The sequence below is a fragment of the Phaseolus vulgaris genome, chromosome 8 (assembly GCF_000499845.2).
Source record: "Phaseolus vulgaris cultivar G19833 chromosome 8, P. vulgaris v2.0, whole genome shotgun sequence".
Lineage (NCBI taxonomy): Eukaryota > Viridiplantae > Streptophyta > Magnoliopsida > Fabales > Fabaceae > Phaseolus > Phaseolus vulgaris.
Window position 1 is genome coordinate 21,729,548 of NC_023752.2, and position 13,761 is coordinate 21,743,308.

General features: G+C 33.8%; 1 protein-coding gene across 1 annotated transcript; it reads right to left on the bottom strand.

Moving 5' to 3' along the window:
• Positions 1-1,041: 1,041 nt before the first annotated feature.
• LOC137824746 (two-component response regulator ORR26-like) lies at positions 1,042-12,523 on the bottom strand. The gene is made up of 5 exons (XM_068630420.1): positions 12,433-12,523; positions 12,285-12,361; positions 11,668-11,854; positions 1,833-2,303; positions 1,042-1,175 (listed from the first exon to the last, which is right to left on the bottom strand). Exons 1-5 carry the CDS (start codon positions 12,521-12,523, stop codon positions 1,042-1,044), a joined length of 960 nt encoding a protein of 319 aa, XP_068486521.1.
• Between the last annotated feature and the right edge of the window lie 1,238 nt (positions 12,524-13,761).

The following is a 13,761-nucleotide window of genomic DNA, read 5'->3' on the forward strand; positions in this document are numbered from 1 at the left end:
GGCAATCCATACTTCATGCGTAATCTCCATATCAACCCCTTTTACATGAGAAAAAAGGTTATTTCGAACAAATTGAAGGTTGGTATAGAATACCCTTATAAGATCAAGATATGTGTTCCCTGACATCTCCAAGAACCTCTTCAGCATCTGTTTTTTGAGAAGACTTCTCAGCTCACCCAACTTCTGCTCCTTTAACCAAGTGAAAGAGATAAGCTTTGGATTGTTTATTGTCGTCCTACTTGTTTCATGAAGATATTTCTCAATCTCTTCATCTTCACCCGAGAACCATGCCTCAATGTGTCTTCCTCTTCTTACAACCCTTGTTTTGATCCTCTTTGATGAAGGGGGTGTGGAATCCATGAAAGCAAAGAGATAACCAGAAACCAGATTGAGAACTTTGGCAGATTTAAGAACCAGCAAGAGATGTGGCAATGGGTTGTTTTTGTGAAGAGAAACAACTGCATATGAGTTTATATATACATAGAAAACAATTCCAATCCTTGGCATTTAGTGGGTATCAGTCTTCAAGAAAGAGAATGTAGTCCAAGACTACACAGTGTCATGTCACTCAATGGCAGATTTCACATGAAAGCACATGAAGACTTTGACTAGTCATAAAGGTCTTAATTTTCCAAGAAATTATGGAATATATTCCATTTATGACAAAAGTAACACCCTTCTAAACGAAATTAGGCCCATGATAAATGCACTTTGACCCATAACTGCTTTAGGAAAGAATCTGCAACAGACAAAATGCATAACAATATTAATACAATTTAATGCAGTGCTGTCAGAGGGAAACAATCGGTTTGTGAAAACAATCAGTTGTTTTTCTGTGACAACAATTTAAGCATTTCACAGATTCAGAATTGACAGGAAAAGATGAATAAGAAAGGAAGGCTTCACATACACATTACATATATGAAAGATAAAGACATCAATCAATATTTTTCATACTACAGAATTTAACGAAAAATTCAAGAGAAGAAAAATAAAGTAAGGAAAGTCTTATCCCTTTGACAAAGTAGTTCTTTCAATAAATCATTGTCCATGATCAAGAATTTTCTCTTGGCCTCCAAGAAGACTAAGCTGGTACAACACAGTAATTGGAAGACCAGAAGATCCCTTTATAAGCTTGATCTTGTGACTCAATACTCCTTGATCTCTTAGTAATCCTGCAAAACCATGAAATCAAGCAACAAGATTTGGTCCCCTTACAAAAGTGGGTTCTTTGGCATTGACTTTATCATGAGGAGCCTCAAAATTCTTGGGAATCCATCTCATAACACCTTTAGGAACATAATATTTCCTAATATTGCTGAAATCTAACTTAGTGGCCTCTCTCCATGCAATAAAAATATGTAACAACCGGTTGTTTCGATTTTTCAATCGGTAGTTTTTCTGGTAGTTTTGAAAAAGGCATTGGAAACTCATTTTTTTGCTCTGTGGATTAAAACCTAAACCTGCTTTTCCAAAAACACAATTTTGAGATGCCAAGACAGTCTCAAAGTTGGATTTACCCTTTGAAAGCCTATCCATAGTTTTCACAAGGTAGTGAACCTTCTTTTCAAGAGATTCACAATTTTCACAAACAAGTGAGTCACACTTGCAAGAAGAGTTCTTGTAAAGCATTTCAAAATTTTCAAAATCAGTTTTTGAATTCTCCAACTCTTCTTCTATTGCCTTGACTCTGTTTTCAAGCCAGTTGTTCAACCCTTTTAACCGGTTGTTCAAGAGTGCCAATCAGTTAGCTTCCTCATGTGTTTCTTTAAAAGCTTGAAGAAGTTGACTATAATTTTCAGCATTTAAAGAAGTACAAGAACTTACACTACTTGCATCATCTTCTTCCTTGGCCATCAAACACATATTAGCTTCTTCATCTTCACTTGATGAGGCGCTTGATAAAGAGATATCATTTTCATCCCAAGCAATGTAGGCACTTTTTGATTTTTCTTTCTTTTCCTTCTTGCTTGACTTCTTCTCTTTATTTGGGCATTCAACCTTTATGTGCCCCTGTTCTCCACAACCATAACACGTATAATTGTTAGCATTAAAATCACTAGTTTTCTTGTTGTCATACCTTTCTTTGTTGGAGTCTTTGTTGTGGTTCTTCTTCAAGAATTTGATGAACTTTTTGGACAACAAACTAAGGGTTTCTCCTTCACTCTCATCACTTGAAACATGGTTGTTCTTGTGCTTGGCAGTTTTCAAGGCAATGTTTCTCACATGCTTATCTTCACTCTCTTGAATGTTGAGTCTATTAATCTCCAACTCATGCTCCCTAAGCTTTCCAAATAAGGAACCTGTAGTCAAAGATGTCAAGTCCCTTGATTCTGAGATAGTCGTGACTTTAGGTTGCCAAGATCTATCAAGACATTTGAGAATCTTGATATTCAACTATTCTTTGTCAAAGACCTTTCCAAGACTCATGAGGTGATTGACAATATTGTTGAAGATGAGAGCTTTGATGTATCAAATCCACATGAAGCCTGAAGCTGTGCTGCTTTCTGGGTTTGGGTTTAGTTTAAGCTGTTTAGAATCTTTGTTAAGATTAATCCTTGAAGCCTACACAAAGCTTGATTAAATTTGTTTTAAGAAACTAAGTGTTTTTCCAAGTAAAGGGAAAACAACCAGTTGATTTGTCGATATAATCAGTTGTTTGTCACTTAGTTGGCTGGAAGTTTGAATTTTTTTTTGAATCATTTGTGTAACTGCTTGACTTATTCAACCAATTAAATCGTGGTTTCAACCGGTTAAATGTGTGTTTTCATAACAACTTTTTAAAAACTTGTTTTAACTGATTTAGTTGTTCAAATCTGCCTTAAATGATTGCTTTTCAAAGACTATAAATAAGGCTTTCATTCAAATCAAAGTACACACAATAAATACAACAAGTATTGATTCAGATTTGAGAAAGAGATTTGGTTTTTGAAAGTGTTTTATAAAAAGAGCAAGAGTGCTTTCAAGCTTTGCTGTGGTGACAAGTGCTGATCATAGGATCTCTGGTTCTGCAATTCCAGGTGTTTTCTATCCTTACTTAGTGTCTTGTAATTGTACTTCTTTTACATACTGTTTGTGTTTGACGTTTAGGACATAGCATGCAATAATTGAAACTTTAAAGTAAATATAGTAATAGTAATAAAAGAAATAAGTACGTTAATGTAGTTTCCTAACAATGAAGAATAAATTCATAGATTTAGCTTCTTTTATTGCATGTTATTAACCTCCTATTAAGCAACATAAATGTTGTACCACGTAAAACAATCCTGATTGCATGAATAATATATCTTTGACATCTAGTGAATTTACTAGACTTTGTTCTTAAATAAGCCATTATAGGGAATTTGGACTAAGCATATTTTTTCTCCAAATTCCAAGAAGAAATATATCTGCATATGTTTTCGTCCTAGGTAATTAATATTTACCTTGAGTGTGAATTCAATCAATTAGCCCTTATAAACAATTTCATATTTTTTTCAAAGCATTTCTATATCACACTATCAATCAAGTTGTCTTTCTGAAGAAGAATAATGAATAAGAATCAACTTCTTTCTCAAAACAATAACAAATCTAATATTGAATGTTGTTATAACATTGAATGTTTTTCCAATCCAATTTTATTTTAATTTTTTTATTTATTTTCATTGAATGAATTAGATTGTTTTGTTCAAACTTTATTTTAGTTTATGAAAATGGTAAATTAAATAACCATTAAATTTAGTTGATTTATTTATTTTGAAAGAATTTATGGAAATATAAATATAAATATAATATTTATTAATTATATTTGTAATGAAAATTTAAGTTAAAAATGAAACAAAATCATAGATTTGCGTCGATCAGCTGATGCAAATTGGGAGCAAAGTCTGTCCCAATGTTGGTTTGCATTGGTGATGGTTGACGCGAAATGTATATTTGTGTTGTTTTGCACGGTCACAGTCGACACAAAGTATGTTTCCATGTTTGTGTTGTTTTGTGTTGGTCTTGGCCGTCGCAAAGTCTTTAATATATAACAAAATTTCGCTCCCACATGTTCTTTTTCTCCCAAATTAGAAATCTAACCCTAATTTTTGTCTCTTCTCTTTCTTTCTCTCTCTCTCTTCACTCTCGAGTTTCCTCCGCCCTAGCCCACTGCCTTCGCTGCCGAGTCCAGACCCCACTACCTCCACTGGCCATTCCCACTCCCGCACTGCCTCAGCCACTACAGTCCTGTCGAAGTTTCCTCCACTGTCGTTGGTCTTCTCTGTCTTCTTCCTTTTCGATGTACCTCGTTTATTTTTTGAAAGTTATTTTTAACTTTTTTTTCTTCATTTCAACTCCAACTCTCTACCTCCATTCCCACTGGTCCACTGCGTCAAGCTCCAGCTCCAACTCCAACTCCGTCTTCCATTCGTTATTCTATCTTAATTGGCGAAAGGTAAATTTTAAAAATTTCAAACTTTGGTTTTGAGCATTTGATTCATGTTGTTTGTTTGTTAATATTTATGATTTTATGTGAATGGTTTGTTTTGATTTATTTTACTCCTTACAATTATTTTATTTTATGGTTTGTTTTATCGTTTGTGAGGGAAAAAGGAAATAAAGGTTACATACATAAAATATGTGTGAAAACATTAACACTACAAAACATTAACACTCCATATGTAAAGTCAGTGTTCCCACCCTAACTCATTTAATTTTTCAAAACCCTCCATCCTCCAAAATTTTCTAAAACCTTTCCGCACAACTCCACCACCGTTGTGTGATGCTGGTTCCGAAGGCGCAACGCTCCCTTCCAAATACTACACAAAGCACACCTCTGAACCTTCTTCCCATGCTAAACCTCTAAACTACGTTCCCAAATCAAAGTTCTCAACCTTGTTCCCAAATTAAAGCTCTAAACCTTGTTCCCAAATCCAAAAGCGAAATTCTAGAACTAATTAGTTTCCAAATCCATTGTATGAACCTTGTTGCGAAATCAAAACCCAAATCCTGAAATCGAAATATGAGATCTACCGTCAGTTGGGCTAGTTCGTTGTGTTCTTACTAGGTTTGCATGCTGTAACTTGTTTATGTAAGTCAAAATTCACATAGATTTCATTTTTTTTTTGTTTAGGTTGAGTTTGTGTTTAGCTTCTGTTTAATGTTAGATTGTGATTTTTTTTTTAATTTTTACTTTTCCATCATTATTCACCAACCAAAGGGTCAGTCAATAAAAACCATGCCAAATTTTTTTCTCATGTGTTTGGATATATATGGCGCCTTCACCTTTCTGAGCATAAAAAGTATCCATTTTTTTGTTTCTTGAACTTTTAATAGCTCAGTAGCTCTGGACAGGTCACTTGATACTGACTTTACTAGTGCTTGCTATTGATTTAAGTATCTATTTACAATTTTAACGGCTTATCTTATTGTATTTTCAATCAGTGGGTTTTGATAACCAACAAGTTAAGTTTACATTGTTTTTCAAGAAAACAAGGTTTTGCGAAAATTCACCCTTCTTCCTCTTGAACTTAACTAACCTTTCAATTCAACAGACTAGACGTAGCCCAAGTCTAGGTGTACCAATATAAATTTTATGTGTACTTCTTTGTCTCTGTCTTTTACCTTTCAGATATTGTATTTGCTTTGATAATTTTTCAGGTACAAGAATTGAGTTTGGGTTCTATTCAACCCCCCTATAAAGCCAAGTGTATCTTCATCAAGTACACCTACAAAATAGAATTGTATGAAAGATTTAGGTCTCACATAAATTTTGGTCTTGAATTCTTTGTAACCTTTTGTGACTTATTTGCCCTCCAAACATATTTTACCTTTAGGTATGACAATATGTATAGGTGTGTTCTTTATTGAAACAATAAACATGTAATCCATGAAGTGTTGGATGATTTTCCAAATAAGAAAAATTCTTTACATGACTTTTCCTTGTTTCAAAATCCATAACCATAACCAATCTCAATCTTATCCATGACAAATCTTTTAGAACATAAAAATGCATAACAAAATTACATCTTTCCACTATGAATTTTGCATTTTTACCAAATGTTGAATATTTTATTCTAAAGCCTTGCAATTTTTACATTTTGGGAATTGCACCTTGAGAAACATAAGCATAATTGCATTATAAACTTTTATATACCATTTAGGAGCTTCCTAATCAAAATTTGAATTGTCCAAGTCCTCTTATAATTCACTCACTTTCTTCTCAAGCCAATTATTCAACCTTTTCAATCTATTATAGTCTATTTGCCTCATCATGCATTTTAATAATGCAAGTTTGTCATAGCTCAAGTTAAATTCAAAATAAAAAATTACTTACATTGCTATAAGATTAAAGATTAACCTTGAGACACAAGTTCACTTCTTCTTCTCCTTTTAAAGAATGACTTTACAAAAAGGCATCATTATCATGTTAAGATGTTAGGTGATTCATTCCCTACTAAACGATCTAATACCTAGTAGACGATCTTGTGATAAAAGAATGTATGAGTTTTAATGATAACAAATACTATAAAGTGTGCTTAGATTTCTAACAATGCTACTATATGTGAAGAATTAGACAAAAATACATTAGAGAGTCTATTAAGATTAAGCCCGTTACATGGTCCTGCAATATTGAAAATGTTAGACGATCTCTCAAAGTTATGCTCGTTAGACAATCTCTTGTTTAAATAATTAATTAAAACTATATAGTATTGATACATTAGACAGTCCAACAATGCATAGACTCGTTAGACGATCTCAAGTACAAGGATACGTTATACAATCTTGTTAGACAATCTATGTGTATTCAACATGCTAGAGGACTCCAAAGAACAAGATCACTTGGATGAAATAGCATTTATGAACTCATTAGGCAATCACTACATCTTCTACAAGATAGATGGTCACTTCGTCTTTTACACGTTATGTTAGAAATGTAGGTTAAGTTCAAAAGGGGGTGAATTGAAATTTAAATAATTTTAAAATATGGACTAGAATGAAAATCTTATGAAAAATCAATCGATTAGAATATCAAATAACATATTAAAAATACTTTTAACTCGTAGACATCAAAAATTGTAATTAGTTATTTTTTATCGTATTACTCAATTAATCAGTTAAATTTCTTAATATACAAGAAACACTTATAATCCGATTACAACAAATGTAAAGAGAGAGCAGAATAAACACACATAGATTTTTTTATTGGTTCTCTCTTCCTCAAGAGCTACATCTAGACTCTCAGCAACACCAGTTGATATATCACTATAAAAAATAATTTTTACAATCAAGACTCATTAAACAATCACTTTTGAACCCTAGAAGAATGCATATACCATAAGCAACACCCTGTTGCTTTAAAGAAAACATAAGCCCTGTCCAATATCACTTCAATTTTAATATAATGAAAGAAGGAATTAAAAAAGCTCAATTTCAATTACATTTTTATTGTAAAGGACCTAATGAAACAGAAAATCATCCATATAAGAAAATGATAAAAAATGGTAAGAAGAAGAGATGTTTCTTATTCTCTTATGTGTATTGTTACATCACTTCATGTATAGGAAATATATAGGGAGTTTCTCTCTCCAAATTACAATCTAATTAGGTAGGGATACTAATAATGAGATTCTATCATTATTAAATTAATTGCATATAATTGGGTACAATATCGTACAATATTGCATATAATTTGATAATTATTATTTCCTTAATACTCCCCCTCAAGTTGGTAGGTGAAGATCATGAACCCCCAACTTGTGTCGTAGCGTCAAAAACTGTTCCTTGCCCAGTGCCTTTGTAAAAATATCTGCGAGCTGATACTGTGTCGGTATATATGAAGGACTGATTATCCCAACTTGTAATTTTTCTCGCACAATGTGACAGTTTATCTCAATGTGTTTTGTGTGTTCATGAAATACTAGGTTTGCTGCTATATGTAATGCCGCTTGATTGTCACAGAAAAGTTGAGCTGGCAAGTTACATGGCACCTTTAAATCCTGCAACAGATATCGCAACCAAACTATCTCCAAACAAGTATTGGCGATCGCGCGGTATTCTGCTCCCGCTGATGATCGTGATACGTTTGTCTGTTTTTTTGACTTCCATGAGATAATAGAAGAACCAAGAAAAATGCAATACCCAGATACTGATTTCCGAGTTGTCTGATAACCTCCTAGTCTGAGTCGCAATAAGTTGTCAATGTCAGATTGTTTTCGGATGGCAATAGCAATTCTTGTCCTGGTGATCCTTTGATGTACTTTAGGACTCGAATTGCGGCATCCGAATGAGGTTTCCGTGGATCCTGTATATATTGACTTAGGGTCCGAACCGAAAATGCTATGTCAGGACGAGTAACCGTGAGGTATATCAGTCGTCCCAGGAGTCGCCTGTATTTGACTGGATCCTTTAATAACTCTCCATAGTCTGGTGTGAGTTTTAGGTATTGTTCCATTGGAAATTTGTCTGGACGAGCACCTGTGAGTCCCGTGTCCTGCAAAATATCAAGCGCATATTTTCTTTGGGACATGTAAATACCAGCTTTGGAACGGGAAAATTCAATCCCTAGAAAATATTTTAGGTCTCCAAGATCTTTAATGCGAAATTGTTGTAATAGACAATCTTTAACACGCTGAATTTCTGTCAAATCATTTCTGTCAAAAGAATATCATCCACATAAATCAAAAGGGAAGTAAATGATAAGTTATTCTGTCTTGTGAAGAGAGAGTAATCTCTCTTGGACTGTTGAAATCCTACAGATTTAATCACATGAGAAAATGTTGAAAACCATGTTCTAGATGCTTGTTTGAGACCATAAAGGGATTTGTTGAGTCGACATACAATGTTCTCCCCCTGTCGATAATGCCCGGGTGGCAAGCCCATGTAAATAATTTCATGCAATGTGCCATGTAAGAAGGATTTTTGCACATCTAGCTGGTGAGTAAACCAATTTCTGGCTGCTGCAATGGTGAGGAGACACCTCAAAGTTGTTAATTTTGTCGTTGGTGAAAAAGTTTCAGAATAGTCGACACCTTCAATCTGAGTGTACTCCTTTGCAACAAGGCGCGCCTTATATCTGTCGACGCTACCATCTGAGTTGTACTTTATTTTATAGACCCATTTGCATCAAATGGGTTTCTGCCCAGCGGTAACGGTGTCAAGGTCTACGTTTGATTTAGCTGCAAGGCGGAAAGCTCTTCGTCCATTGATTTTTGCCAATTTGGATCAAGGGTAGCTTGAGCATAAGTGTGAGGTTCTTTGGTGGCTGTGATGTAAGCAAGATATGCACTATGTGTAGAAGAAAATCGTGAATTAGAAAGAAAATGATGCATAGGATACCTGGTTCCTTTCGGTCGGTCTTGGGTAGTGGTCGAATGATTGGCTTGGGATCCCGTTACGTAGTCTTGAAGCCAGGAAGGTGGGGTTGATGTGCGAATGGATCGTCGAACAGGAAGGTCGGTTGGAGAAGGTTTGGTAATGGGTGCTAGACTTCTTGGCATGGGAGAAGAAGGTTGGTCTACTGGAGGTTCAGGTGTATTATGACGAGTAGGAGAAGAAGGTTGGTTTGATGGAGGTTCAGGTGCATTGTGACGAGTAGGAGAAGAGGGTTTGTTTGATGGAGGTTCAGGTGTATTGTGACGAATAGGAGAAGAAGGTTGGTTTGATGGAGGTTCAGATGCATTGTGATGAGTAAGAGAAGAAGGTTGATCGAGTGAATGTTGGACAGAAGTGGGTAAGCCAATGTCAATAGTGGGCAAAATACCTTGTAATGGAGGTGAGGATTGTGTATGTGACTGTTGGCAGAATGGGAAAACACTTTCATGAAAGATGACATCCCGACTTGAAAAAAAGTGTCTACATCTATATCAAATAATTTGTATGTTTTTTTATTGTGAGGATAACCAACAAAGATGCATTGTCGGGTGCGCGGATCAAATTTTTGCTTAGGTGAAACAACAGTTGTGTAACAGAGGCAACCAAAAGTTTTTAGGTGAGAAAGTGAAGGTGGTTGATTATATAGTAACTCAAAAGGTGATTTATTTTTTAGTAAAGGTGATGGCAAGTGATTAATGATATATGTGGCGGTTAAAACGCATTCTCCCCAAAATTCTAATGGTAAATTGGACTGAAATAGGAGGGCTCGTGCTGTGTTTAAAATGTGTCTATGTTTGCGTTCTACTACTCCATTTTGTTGAGGAGTGTAAACGCAAGTGCGTTGACATTCAATACCTTTTTTGAGAAAAAAATCATACATTGAAATAAATTTCAGTCTGTTGTCAACGCGGATGGTTTTAATAGATGTCTGAAATTGATTTTGTGCAAATGTAATGAATGACTCTAAAAGATGTTGGGTTTCAGATTTTTGATTCATAAGAAATAGCCAAGTACATCTAGTATAGTCATCGACTATAGTGAGAAAAAAATCGTTTTCCAAAGTGAGTTGGGGTTTTATGAGGACCCCAAATGTCACAATTCAATAGATTAAATGGAGAATGAGATTTTATTGTGCTTAAAGGAAAGGGTAGCCTTATTTGTTTAGCTTTGGGACAAATACTACAATTATTATGAATAGGAATGAGATTTTTACTGATAGGAATAGGTAGTACAGAAGATACAAGTTGTAGACATGCCGGAGAAGGATGTCTGAGGCGCTTGTGCCATAAATCAGGGTTGGTCGATATTTGAGATGCGTCAGTTTGGTTTGGAAGAGGGGACATGTAGTATAAGCCTACGTGTTGTTTACCCGAGCCAATCATCCTCCCCGTAGCCAAGTCCTATAAAACGCAACCATGTGGAGTAAAAACAACACAACAATTTAGTGAACTGGTTATCTTACTAATGGACATGAGATTTAAATTAAAAGAAGGAACACAAAGAACATCTTTGAGAGTGATTTTGTCATTGAATTTGATTGTGCCTGTAGATGAGATGGGCGCAGTTGACCCCGTGGGCAGATTAACATTTGGAATAAATGATGATGAATTGTGTGTGAAAAATTGTGAATCAGATGCAATGTGATCGGTTGCTCCGCTATCCAAAATCCATGGTTTCGTAAAAGTAGAATTAGAAGAGGAGTTATGGGCAAGCAGACCTGTAGAGCTAACAAACGTGTCACTTTTACCGTTATTGTTGAGCGAGTAAATAGCCTTTGCCAATTGCTGAATTTGCTCGGCACTGAAGCCTTGTACGAGGTTTCTATCGAACTCGTTACTAATGCCTTCTTTGCCAGACATGATTTTTTATTTAGGAGATAAAAATGGAGAGGCTGTCAGGGGACCAAGATCGGTGCTCTGATACCATATAAGAAAATGATAAAAAATGGTAAGAAGAAGAGATGTTTCTTATTCTCTTATGTGTATTGTTACATCACTTCATGTATAGGAAATATATAGGGAGTTTCTCTCTCCAAATTACAATCTAATTAGGTAGGGATACTAATCATGAGATTCTATCATTATTAAATTAATTCTATATAATTGGGTACAATATCGTACAATATTGCATACAATAATTGCATATAATTTGATAATTATTATTTTCTTAATAATCCAAGGCACCACAAAGTTAAAGAAGAATTCTTCCAATCAGAACAGAAATATTAAGGAGATATGAATTTCTGAACTATACAAATTTAATTATTGAAATGAAATGTTGTAATCCTGTAACATTCTTGGACAGTAATTCTGGTAGGGGCTCTTGGATTACCCGTCGGGGCATCTGGTTGATGGTCTCTCGACGGAGCATCCTGTTGAGGATTATCTGAGTATTCTGGATCATTCGATGCTTCTTGAAAGTAATCTTGATCAGAATTTTCACCATTCATATCTGATGGAGGAGGCAGTGCCACCATCTCCATCGATTTCTGATTCTTTTTCAAACCAATTCTATATTTCTGCAAAAAGAAAGAAATTAATTCATTGACAATGAGATCTTACAAACCATTTTGTTGGAGATCCCACATCAACTAGAGATTAGGACATTTCATCGTATATAAGTGGGTGCAACCCTCACCCTATGAGCTGGTTTTATGGGGTTGAGTTAGGCTTAAAGCCCACTTTTTAACATGGTATTAGAGTCATTTCGAGCCTATCCTAGCAAGTGTTTGTTGGGTTTATCAGACCACTCGCTATCGGGTCGTTATCGGACTACCCATAACATATATCTCCACACACGAGTTGGTAGCCTCAGCGTGAGAGGTGTGTTAGAGATCTCACATCGACTAGAGATTAGGACATTTTATCGTATATAAGTGGGTGCAACCCTCATCCCAGGAACCGAAGTCCACTTTGTAACACATTTCACTTAAAGAAAAATATACGTACCTGTAAATGGCTGCTAATTTGAGATGTAGTTAAACCAGCTATGTTCATTATTTCTTGGATCCTTTTAGGACCGGCTTCTACAATAAAATGACCATCAAGATCACCATAAAAACTGTTAATAAAAAACGAAAACCCTTAATATTCTTACCTGGTCCCAATATCTGAAGGGCTGAAAGAAAGGCCGCGTGCAATTCTCTAGTCCACAACATTCTGTTCCGATTAGACTTTGCGTTATCCATACTACAATAGCAGACAAAAAAAGAAAAAATGAAAGGAAAAAGCAATTCTGATCGACCTTAATGATTTAATTACAAGCCGCAAGTCTATAAATACTAAAACTATTCATTTTGTAAAAAGCTAATGTATTTGTAAATTTTATGATTGAATTACAATGTCATGATTATTATATTATACTCATGATTATTATATTATACTTATTAGTATTATTATTATTATTAATATTAATATTATTTATATATTTAATATCATTCCTATTATTAATTTTATTAATATTATTAATATTATTATTATTATTCAAATTAATAACATTATTAATTATTATTATTAAATAATTATATTATTATTAATAATAAAAATATTAATTCATTATTATTATTATTTCAAATATTATTAATACTATTCATATTATCGATATCATTAATACCATTAATATTATTATTATTATTATTATAAATATATTAGTATTATTCATATGATTATATTAATATAATTAATTTTATAATATTAGTAGTATGCATATCTACCAACTCTAGTTTGTAGATAATATACACCAACTTCAGTTCGTAGATAATATCCATTAACTCTAGTCCGTAAGTAATATCACCAATTTTAGTGTGTAGATATTACTTATTTACTAGGATCCATAGGTACCCACTAACTTGAGTCTATAAATATACCAACCGGAGTCTGTAAGTAATTTTTGCATATTTTTCCTTAATAACCAATATTGAATATTATATGCTTTTTAGAAAATACAGAGACAAGTGAGAAGGATGAACTCCAATCCTAATTTTCCCAATTGACTAATACAAATATTTTATTTTTTTATATTTAAATTCTTGTAAATTCACAATATAAACAACTTTTCTAACAAATTTTTACACATTTTCTTATATTTAGTGCATATTATATTTGAGATTTTAGAATTGTTCCTTACGAACTCAATATCTATCTTTAGGATAAATTATTACTTTTAACTCGGTTCACTTCCGGTAAAATAGTAATAAATAAATTAAGCATAAAAACATAAATTAAAAGTTAAGTAAACTCTTATCCATTTTTGCGAATTTTGATTTTTATATCAAACAAATTGACACAAACAATGAGACCACATTCATGTTATTTTGATGTATGTGACGGTTAATTTTGTGATTTGAAGTTATTTTTAGTTAAATGGTTTAATATTAGTAGTGTGTTGTTTGCATGATTGTATTACTTGATATTGGTATTGGTATAT

Excerpts from the sequence above, each read along its gene's own strand:
- LOC137824746 (XM_068630420.1), bottom strand. The coding sequence starts at position 12,523 with ATGGATAACGCAAAGTCTAATCGGAACAGAATGTTGTGGACTAGAGAA. Across the intron at positions 12,362-12,432 it reads CCTTCAGATATTGGGACCAG|AAGCCGGTCCTAAAAGGATC; the intron begins GTAAGAATATTA and ends ATTTTATTGTAG. Across the intron at positions 11,855-12,284 it reads AAATTAGCAGCCATTTACAG|AAATATAGAATTGGTTTGAA; the intron begins GTACGTATATTT and ends TTCTTTTTGCAG.